This window comes from Propithecus coquereli, unplaced genomic scaffold (genome assembly GCF_000956105.1).
Source record: "Propithecus coquereli isolate 6110/MARCELLA unplaced genomic scaffold, Pcoq_1.0 Scaffold95, whole genome shotgun sequence".
NCBI classification, from domain to species: domain Eukaryota; kingdom Metazoa; phylum Chordata; class Mammalia; order Primates; family Indriidae; genus Propithecus; species Propithecus coquereli.
Genome location: NW_012155840.1, coordinates 6,654,711 through 6,665,993, shown reverse-complemented (window position 1 = coordinate 6,665,993; position 11,283 = coordinate 6,654,711). Strand labels below are relative to the sequence as shown.

The 11,283-nt window shown below is 43.7% G+C and overlaps 1 protein-coding gene across 1 annotated transcript in view; it reads left to right on the top strand.

The window, feature by feature from the left end:
- SLC24A2 (solute carrier family 24 (sodium/potassium/calcium exchanger), member 2) overlaps positions 1-11,283 on the top strand; it is a 266,831-nt gene that overhangs the window by 174,222 nt on the left and 81,326 nt on the right. The window contains exon 4 of the mRNA XM_012665029.1: positions 1,122-1,230. Within this exon, the coding sequence (XP_012520483.1) occupies positions 1,122-1,230 (109 nt within the window). The remainder of the gene's footprint in view (positions 1-1,121; positions 1,231-11,283) is intronic.

Genomic DNA, 11,283 nt, shown 5'->3' with positions numbered 1-11,283 from the left:
TTACATTACAAAACCTTCTTCCCCCTTAAATCTATCTGTCTATAAAGCTGCACTGTCTCTGAGCATCTTCCTCTGTGATCATCAGCCCAAAATCAGCCAAGGGGGAGAAAGCAGTTCCTATTCAGGATAAAAATCTGTCAAAATCCAGAGGGCTTGAAGGTTTTTTTTAGATTGCTTGCTCTCGAAGATAAAAGAAAGTGTTTGTTGGTAACCTTATCTCCAGAAGCTCATTCTTGTTCTCTCACCTCTCAGTTTCATTCATTTGACCAAAGGATCACAACTAGTAAGAGTTTATGCAAAAGAAGCCCACCCTGAAGTTAGGAGAGTTCTCCATGGATTCATAATAAGAGGTTCTATCTCTTTGAATCTCTCTCTGCATAGACCATCCTACTTTCTGAATTCGAGCTGTGGTCCCAGGCCAGAGATGAGGTACCCCAGGAGATGGGTGAGATGATCCCTTGGGAAGCAAGGAGGAAATATTAGCACCTCTAGCATTTACTTTCTTTATCATTCTTCTTAACTTGTATTTTTGGAAATGTTTTTATATACTCTTATTTTGGCATGTGTGTCTATGTAGATGTGGATATAGATATAAACAGAGCCACAGACATGGATATAGATACATATATACACGCTTAAACATTTACTGAGAGGATGCACAATCCAAAAATATTAGAAACCACTCACTAGTTCAGGTAGCCTTTGAGGAAAGCAGACCTGAGATCCATTCCTGCAGCCTCTGCTTGTTGTCTGTGTGACTTGGGCACCTCATTTCACTTCTCCGAGACGAAGCTTTCTCATCTATCTAAAGGGAATAACAGCAATATCTACTTCATAGGGTTAATTTTGAGAATGAGATAAACCAAGGGATGTGAAGCATATAGTATGCCTGGCATTTACTAAGCTCTAAAAAAAATGGAAGGAATTCATTTATTCAGTAGAAAAGGATGTGAGAAAGCCATTCGCTCAGGGGGTTTGAAATGTACTTTGAAAGCTTTGGTTCTAACAGTGTGTGATCATATGACAGAAATGAGTGGCCACCAGGCTAGGTGAGGATCTTGTCTATAACGTACTTGCCTTTCATTTCTGAGACTAACCATGTATTTGGTTTCTCTGCTCAGGCTAAGCCACGTCTCCAGCGGGGTGGAAGTTCTGCTTCCCTTCACAACAGTCTCATGAGGAATAGCATCTTCCAGCTCATGATACACACCCTTGACCCGCTCGCCGAAGGTAAGCATCAGGCTTTGATTTGGGAGCTTGTTTTGGGAAAAAGACAATGTCAAATGGCTTCTCTGCATAAAACACATGTATGCAATCGTCACACACACCTGACAGCACCCTCTTGTTTAGCATCTGCCAGAAGCAGCCCTGGCCCTTGGACGTGCTTTATCTGCAACAGCTCAGTTCATGATCGCTAGTTTTTGTACCGGGAGTAGGATACGGTTCGTGTGCTGATTCTGTCTCTTAATGCCTCCGGCATAAATACAGTGTGTTATGACGCAGAGAGGACAAAAAGGTTTCCCTCCCTTCCAGCTAGAGAAATAGTTCTCTTTTAATCATCACTTCTAGGTTTCAAAACAAAGTCATGTGTGAAGATAAATCATGCACCCTAAAAAAGAGAGAGGAAAAAAGAACTCCATGACTTAGGAGGACCATGAGTAGTTTGGGGAATGATGTTCACTGCAGCACATTGACGTTGTACTGATTCTTTGGCAGTTGGAGGGTGGGAGGTGAGCGCCTACACATCCAAAGAGCTCTCTCTACGATAACTGCTTAGGATCAGTCACTGGAGACCCAAAGTCCTGGTTCATTCACCTCCCATGGTAATCTTATGAACCATCACAGAGAATCCGGTATCATGTACTTCCAGTTTTCATCACAATGAAGCCAGATTTACCGTGTTTCTTCAATTGCATGAGTATCCTAAAAAAATTGATTTTTAATTAGATAGGTATCTGATGTGTCAACTAAATATTAGTTTTGCCACTAGTAAGGGGTTCAAGCAAACCAAGTCTGTTCTCCCTTCATCCCTGGACCTTATAATCAGGCCTGATGTTTCACGGAAGCTAATAGGGATCGTGGAAAGAGTACAATCTGGGGAACAGTTACGTACCACTGAACACATCCAGGGAATGTGATTGTCAAATCATGTCACATAAATCAGATATCTTACCCAATATCAAGACTTGATAAATAATTTCAAGGGTACAGGCAATCAAGAGATTCATATAATGTAAAGAAAAACATGGAACCCCAAGAGTGGCTCCCCAGGTCCTATCTTTTCTCATTGGACACACACATCTCACCTAGAATAACAGGTGAGCATCACAGAGTCACCTCTCACTGCAGAGCACGGAGCATTTCAGTTATGAAACCTCTCCCTATTGTACTCCAGAGAGGTGTATAGCTGATGTGATATTCTCCAGGGAGCCCTGCTTCATAGATCCTGAGATCTATGCTCTAGAGCCAGTCCTTAACCAGGGACATCCTCGACATCATTACTCTATTTGCCCAGAGGTCCATTTGGCAAGGAGATTATACCTGGTCACCAGCCTTCTTTTCTTTCCCCAAGGGTGCACACCCAGAGAAGGGAGTGGAAGGATTGCAGGCCAACTGCTTCACCTCCTTTCTCCCCGCCACGAAGCAGTTGTGTGACTTTGGGCGAGTTAGGGTCTCTCTAGTACTTGGTTTCTTCATCTACAGTAATAGTTATCTTTGTTTGGCTCCTTGCAATAGACTTATGCTTCACAATAACACTTCATAGCTAACATTATTGTTCTCCTTTCACAGAATATTGTGCCACCAACTTAGACCTCAAATTTATCTACTGCACTCCCTCTGCCAGCACTTCATGTTAAGCCGTCTTCATCACTTCCCTGGATTCCTGCAATAGCTTCCTAGCTGGTCTTCCCCTTCTTCCATTGCCTCCACCTATACCTATTAACAGCACAGCAGCCCAAGTAATCTTCCAAAAAGGAAATCAGGTTGTGTCATCACTACTTATACTTCATTGGCTTCCCAGGGCTCTTAAGAAAAATTGCAAAATCCTTACCATGGTCTACATGATTTGCCTCTTGCTCCAAATTCAATTACACTCACTTTATTTTAGCCACACAGGCCTTTCTGTCCTTGGATAACTCTTCCCTGCCTCAGGGTCTTTGCATAGGCTGTTCCCTGCACTAGAACACTTTTCCTTCTCCGATGCCCTTCCATGTTTCCTACTTACTCCTTTCCATTCTTCAGCACCCTGTCTAAATGACACTTCCTGACCATCCAACATAAATCAGGGTCCCCAATACTCATCTCTCAATGCACCCTTTAATTTTTCTTTATTGCTCACATTACAGTTTGGGTATTTGTTTATTGCCTGTCTCTGTCAGGATACGGGAAATTTCATGAGAGGAGGGACTCTATTTTACTAGTTATCCTCAAAGCCTAGCGGAGCACCTGACACCTAGTAGTTGCTAAGGCTCAGAAATATTAAAGGACTTGGCCAGAGTCATGATATTGACTTGAAATTTACACGATTCTAAAGCAACACAGGATTTTTTGTGTTTTTTGTGGGTTTTTTCTTGGGGGGGGGACCGTTCTTGCTCTGTCACTTGGGCTAGTGTGCCGTGGCATCAGCCTATCTCACAGCAACCTCAAAACTCCTGGGCTCAAGTGATCCTCCTGCCTCAGCTTCCCAAGTGAGATAGGTATCTAATGTGTCAAGTAAATATTTAGGTATCTGATGTGTCAAGTAAATATTAATTTTGCCACTAGTAAGGGGTTCAGGCAAATCAAGTCTGTTCTCCCTTCATCCCTGGACCTTACAATCAGGCCTGATGTTTCACGGAAGCCAATAGGGATCGTGGAAAGAGTACAATCTGGCGAACAGTTACGTACCACTGAACACATCCAGGGAATGTGATTGTCAAATTATGTCACATAAATCAGATATCTTACCCAATATCAAGACTTGCTAAATAATTTCAAGGGTACAGGCAATCAAGAGATTCATACAATGTAAAGAAAAACATGGGACCCCAAGTAGCTGGGATTACAGGTCCACACCACCACACCCAGCTAAATTTTCCTATTTTTAGTAGAGAAGGGATCTCACTCTTGCTCAGCCTGGTCTCTAACTCCTGAGCTCAAGCAATCCCCCTGCCTTGGCCTCCCAGAGTGCTAGGATTACAGGCGTGAGCCACCGCGCCCGGCCGAACACAGGTTGAAGATAGTCAGTGAATTATACCTTGGCTATTTTGAGCAACCTTTTTCTCCACCCCTTTTCCCCGGGGAACCATATGAGAGAAGAAAGGAATGATTTTATCTGCTCCAACTCAATTATGAGCAAGCGACTGAGTATCTTTATTTCTAGCAAGGCAATGCTATGTAGTAATTAAGAGGACAGACTCCAGAACCAGACTCTGGGTCTAGATCTGGGTTCTGCATTTATTAGCTGTGTGACTTTGGACGAGTCACTTAACCCCTCTGTATTTTAGTTTGCTCTTCTGTAAAATCAGGATGATATATATAATGATGTCTGCATCACAGGGTTGTTGTAAGGATTAAAAGAGTGAATATATGTAAAGCATTTAACACACTGCCTAGCACATCGTAAGTACTATATGCAGGTTTGGAATTATTCTGCTTCATCAGTTTGAAAAATAATACAACACATGATTCTTAAAAATTCAAAATATTCAAAAGGTTAGGGTGAAAAAATTCTTCCTCTGCATCAACCCCCACCCCCAAACTTTCTCCAGCTCCCCAATTCTTCACAGAGGAAACCACAGTCACCAATTTCTTGAGACACCTTCTACATTATTTCATATGCAACTCTGTTCGTGTGTGTTTGTGTGTGTGTGTGTCCTTGCCCACAGATCTCAACAATCTAAGTTTCTCTGTTTTTCTGTTTGTAGGAATTCAGTTTCTGGTAGGGCTTGTTTTTGTTTTTTCTTTTGGGAGAGGAGGTTATGTTTTGTTTCTGTGAGATAAGAGAAAGTGAATCTGGGTCGTCTCGGAGTTGGGCCACCAGTGATTTTCCAAAACACCCGGCCCTTGTGGAGCTGTGCTACAATTAAACTGTTTGTTCCTGCTGTAGCAAGATGTGCCTTCTGAATCCGGGCACCTGCTTTCAAGGTGAAACCTCTCCCTGGAAGATGTGGAGGACTCCAGTGGTGTGAATCCGAGAGAGGCCAAGAGCCATAATCAGCTCTGGTCTTGAGTGATTAGAAAATATGAAAAGCACGTCAATGCTTTAAAATTGCTCCATAGCACACAGCCAAGAAAACAGATTGCTCTGGTATTTTTCCCCCAAAATTCACAATCATTTTCCATTCCGAGAACAGCCCAAAAAAATTAACCCACAGCTCTCAGAAATAGTCGTTTCTCTTTTCGTTTGCATCTAGTCACTTGAATTCACACATCCTCATGCCAAACTGCCACCTTTTCACAATGTGGAGCAGGCAGGTTACATCACCAAGTTGACAGCATGAACACTGCAGCAGCTCCCCTGTCACACTAGAGGACAGTTCATGGATGTTACCGGTGTTCACCTGGCTGAATAGTGCATTGGCACCACTGTATATGGTCGTTGTTCACAAAGAGAAGTAATCAGATTCATTTGGAAACATCGTCTAGGACAGATGGCCTATGGAAACACATTTCGCTTTGTCTCAAGTGTGCCACTCAGGTGTCTTTGTCTTCCAAAATCCAGCGATTGAGCCCTTGCTAAAAGCCTTCGTTGGTGGTTGGTTCAGCCTCTGGGCCTGAATCACAATCTCCAGCTGTGTTTGTTTCAGTTATCTATGGACGTGCAACAAAGCACCAAAACTTAGTGGCTTAAAACCACCACCATATTATTATTGCTTATGACTTTGTGGATCAGGAATTTGGGCAGAGATCACCTGGTTGAGTCTTCTGTTCCATGTGGCATCACTAGAGGTCACTGGATGGTATTCAGCTGCTGGATAGGCAGCTTAGAAGGTTCAAAAGGGCCTCATTCCCATGTCTGGAACTTATGAAGGCACAGCTGGAAGGCTGGGCTCAGCTGGGCACCTCTGACTATCCATGGTTCCTCAGGACCTTTCCATGTGGATGGACTTCTTACACAGTGGCTAAGGGCTCCAAGAGAAAACCTTCCAGGAGGCTCAAGTGGAAACTGCAAAGCTTTGTATGACCTACCCTGGAAAGATGTGCCTTCTACTGCACTCAGTCAAGCAGTCACTAAGGCCAGTCCAGACTCAATGGGAGGAGAATGAGACTCCCCTTCCCAATGGGAAGAATACGAAAGAATTTGAAACCACCAATAATCTAACCCAGTCTGTCTCAGGGACACATACCACTGATTGGTTCATCTGTCCATTGTTCCTTAGTGTACTCTGTGCAGACCACACTGTGTGGAAGGGGCAAAGCCAGCCTGCCTGGATGAAGGTTTAGTCCAAACCAAGCTGAGCAGTGCCTTTCCAGGGACAAAAACGTCTGAACAGGACATCGTTCATGAGAAGAAGGAATCTACCTAAGGCACAGATGAATGGTTGGAATAAAGATTTTGTCTCATTTATAGGAAAGTCTTGGGGAACTAGAATTATCAGTCTTTGAGATCACAGCATGGCAGTCTGAATTGATCTTTCTAATAAATTCAGTATCTCATATTGATTTTAACATTTTCTCTAAACAAGCCATTATATTTACTCAGGGGCACATCTTTATGAACCTAAAACAAGGATGCTGGATGTTGCACTTTTTGAGTGAGAAGTAGGTTCTGCTATCAATTTGCCTAACGATAATGCTATCAACCAGCACTTGCAGAGTTCTTGTCACAGGCCAGGCACTACACTGAGTGCTCTAGATAAACCATCTCCTTTAATCCTTCCACCAGCCCTGCTCCATCATTGAGAGGACAGTGATGTGTAAAGAAGCTTTGTCTTGCCTCACCAATAACACAGGAAGTAAATAGTAGAGACAGAATTTGAACTATATCTGCCCGACTCGAAGTCTGTTTGTAGTTCTTGTGCTATTCTGCCTCCTCATGTAACCTCATGTCCAACCCAGCACTCCTTGTTTTCCTGGTGTAGACACCAGCCTCAATGCTGGGAGTTCCTACCTATCCCTGGACTAGGGATATTATTATTATTATTGCTACTACTTAGGAAGACTTGAAGTGTCTCCTTTGCCAGAGTCTTTAAAAAGCTCTCCTTTCCTCTGTTTTGAGATAAGGAAGAGAAAATAGAATGCTGAGGATGAAAACGCTCAGGGTTGACCTTTGGGGGAAAGTGGAGCATAGAAAAAAATGGTGATATCTTCCCTCTCTCCACCCTTGGAGCCCTGTTGGTCCTGTGCTTTGTTGGTTTCAGTTCAAGGAAGTAAGAATTGCACAATGTTTGCTCCTGCAGCCCAGGCAGGACTCTCTAGGCAGGACCAGGGAGGTCATGTCAGGCAGGTGTATATCTGTCTCCCAAAGACTGCAGAGAAAAGAGGACCACAGTCTTTTCTGGTGATCAATCACAGTCACCAAAAGGAAAATTACTATTAAAAATTCAGGGTGAAAATTACTGCCATGACCAAAGAGACAATAAAATTGAGACAAATGCAGGAGCTAAGAGGCAAGATGGCTGACTAGAGACATCAGTCACCAGATTGTCTCCAAAAGAAGAAAAGATTTTAGATGAAGAAAACAGCCCGGGTGTAATTCTGAGGAAAAAGTGCCAGAACCTACTGGAGACTCCATCCATGGAGAGAAGTTGTAGAGCAGAGCAAGATATCAGCAAAGATCAACCCCCAAAAAATCTAGAGGCCCATCGAAAGGGTAGGTGGGGGTGTTTGCTTTTCCTCCCCTCACACCTCTGGCAGACTGCAGGCTCCCGAATTGCTGGGCAGCTTCTCCAGCCTCATAAGCCCAAAAGCTGCTCCCGCCAGTGAACTGGGAGCTTCTTGAGAAGAGAGGACTGGGCTGCCAGTCGCTCCCCCTCACCACAGACCCGAGTTAAGGCAGTGGGTGCCATACTGCTTTTCTACCCATTGTATGCCTTTGTCCTCCCCAGGGAGCTTCAGCCCTTCAGTTTCCTTATCACTGGTCCCCCCACAAACATTTCCCAACTCCTGCCCAGATTGTGGTGGCCACAGAGGGCTGCTGGGTCCTGGCGGAACTGTGTGATCCCAGAGCTTGCACATTCAAGGCAGGCTGCCTTCAGAGGAGAGGAGAGTGCAGCAAGCCAGGGAGGCCCCTTGGGACAAAAGGAACCAGAGTGTCAGTTCTCCTCCATTCAGACTCTTCTCCTCCTCCTCCTTTTCCTTGCCCACAGCTGCCAACATAGGTGTGGCAGTTCCCACATGAGTCAGCACAGTAGTCCCAAGATACGATTGAGCTCAGGCTTCCAGGAGTGGCTGCTTCCCCCCTGTTGGCATGCCCATCACACCGAGGCTTCCACAGAGAATGGGGCTCATGCCTTGCCTCTTAAAGACCTGAAGCAGACCAAGAGGTGCTAGGACTGTGAGCTCCCTGCCAGCAGGACTTCCCCTGGGCTGCCTGCCTGGCTGTTCCAGCAGAACAGGGCATACCCCGAAGCAGAGGGACATTAAGCCTGCTTGAGCACTCCATGGGCAACTTGGGGACAGCATGTTTCTCCCTGGCATGGTCAGGGATTGAACTTGGGGGATAAGAGGATAGCTCCACAGATCAGATCCCATAGCCCCAGAAATTGATCCTGTTGCTCGGGGCATGGAGTGGAGATTTGTGAACTAATATTAGGAGGCAAGGGAGCCCATGTGGGCAAAACTAAAGGAACTAACGGAGAGTCCAGTGAGCTGCAGCATGCCTACCAAGCACCCTTCCCCCAACAGGAAAGCCACCCTTTCAGTCTGGGGCAGGATCCTGGGCAGGCAAGCTTTCAGGGAAGCAGTGGCATTGCTGGTGAGCTCACCTAGTTTGGGCTGCTGCTTGTGGCCAGATGCCAGAAGGAGATCGGAGGGATGAGGGAAGAGGCAGAACAATGAAACTCACTCCCAACAGCCAGATTGTGAATCCCAGACTGCCCTCTCCTGCAAGCTAACTTCTTGGCTTGGTGGGGCCACTTCATCCCCTTCCTGGTGGCTTTCCCCAGCAGCCTAGGGGCTGACCCTTGACCCCTGCTGAGACAGCTCTTGTGCCTGCCTTTGTGGAGCCTAAAGAAAGGCTCATCTGACCAAGCCCCACCCAGCCTCACTTCCCCACCCACCTCTGCTGTGGTAGAGAATAAGGAGTCCTCTGGGAGCTCTGGGGCCCTGCCCATCACCTGGGGCATTTGACTGCTTCTCCTGGGGGACTAGAGCTGGTCACAGGTTCCAAAAGACAACACTGCATCTGGCTGTTTCTGCCAAGCACCACCTACTGGCAGGGAGGACAACTTGCACAGCCCTTTATAACATTTACTGACTCAATCATACAGGGCATGTCTAACTCTAACCTACAAGCACCACCTACTATCTTAGAAATTAAACAGCATCCCAACATAATTCACATTGTCAAGAAGACCACAGGGCTGGGAGAAAAGGAAGGATTTCAAAAACCTCCATCTTCCCTCATCAACAAGAGACAGGGAATCTGCCCACACACATAGTACACCACTGGTACAGCCTACAAATAACTAGCAATTGAGAAAACCACCACATCAAAGATATCTATAACCAAAGTATCCATCCAGAACCTAGATACCCACCAAAGTACCCACAAGCAAAGCCAAAGTTTCTGATGCAACATATGCTACAGGCACACCCTTTAGAATGAGGGAGCGGAAAAAGTCCTATCTAAACAAAAGATAGATTTTGTTTGTCTTCTTGTCTTCTAAAGACAAGAAGCAACAGCTGCGCAAGATGAGAAGGAATCAATGCAAGAACTCCAAAAGTATGAAAAATCAGAGTGAAAGGACCTCCCCAAAGGAGCACACCAGCTCTCTAACAATGGATCCAACCAAAATGAAAATACTGAAATGACAGATAGAAAATTCTAAATACAGATTATAAGGAAGCTCAATGAAGTCCAAGAAAATGGAAAACTAACTAAAAGAAACCAGAAAAATAATTCAGGAAATGAATGAAAAATTTACTGAAGAGATAGATACATTTTTTTAAAAAACCCAAAATAGAACTTCTGGAAATAAAAAATTCATTTAGAGAGATACAAAACACAGTGGAAAGTTTTAAGAATAAAGTAGGCCAAGCAGAAGAATGAATTTCAGAGCTTGAAGACAACTCTTTCAAATTGACCCAGTCAGTCAAAAATAAAGAATCAAGAATCAAGAAGAACAAGTCTATGAGAAATATGGGATTATATAAAATGGCCAAATATAACCATCATAGGCATCCCTGAGGGTGAAGAAGAAAAAGCAAAAGGCTTGGAAAACCTATTAGAGGGAATAATTGAGGAAAACTTCCCTGGCTTTATTAGAGATTTAGACATTCAGATACAAGGAGCTCCATAAACATCTGAGAGATTCATTGCAAAAAGGTCATCACCAAGGCATATAATCATTGGACTGGCCAAAATCAATATGAAGGAGGAACTCCTATGAGCCACAAGGCAAAAACATCAAGTAACTCACAAAGGAAAACCCAACAGACTAACAGCAAACCTCTCAACAGAAATATTGCAAACTAGAAAGGAATATGGTCTTATCTTTAGTCTCCTTAAACAGAATAACTGCCAGCCAAGAATTTTGCATCCTGTAAAATTAAGTTTAATAAATGAAGGAGAAATAAAGTCTTTCCCAGACAAGCAAACACTAAGTGTATTTGTCCACTAGACCTACCCTAAAAGAAATGCTTAAAAGTGTTCTTTACAAGGACCATAACAATCAATAATCATCAGTGTAAAAACATCCAAAAGTTAAAACTCACAGCTTTTATAAAACAGTAACACAAGGGAGAAAACAAAGCAACTGGGTAACAATCAACATGACGACCAGAACAGATTCTCATATATCAATACTAACATTGAATGTTAATGGTCTTAATTCCCCCCTTGAAAGAGGCAGATTGGCTGGATGGATAAAAAAAAATAACAATCAAAACATGTGCTATCTCCAAGAAACCTATTTAACTTGCCAAGATTCTCATAGACTCAAGGTAAAGGAGTGAGAAAAAATATTCCATGCAAATGGAAACCAAAAGCAAGCAAGGGTACCTATTTTCATATCAGATCAATTAGATTTTAAATCAACAATCGTTAAAAAAAAAAGACAAAGGTGATCATTATATAATGATAAAGGGATCAATTCAACAAGAAGATATTATATAACAATCATAAATATATAGGCACCT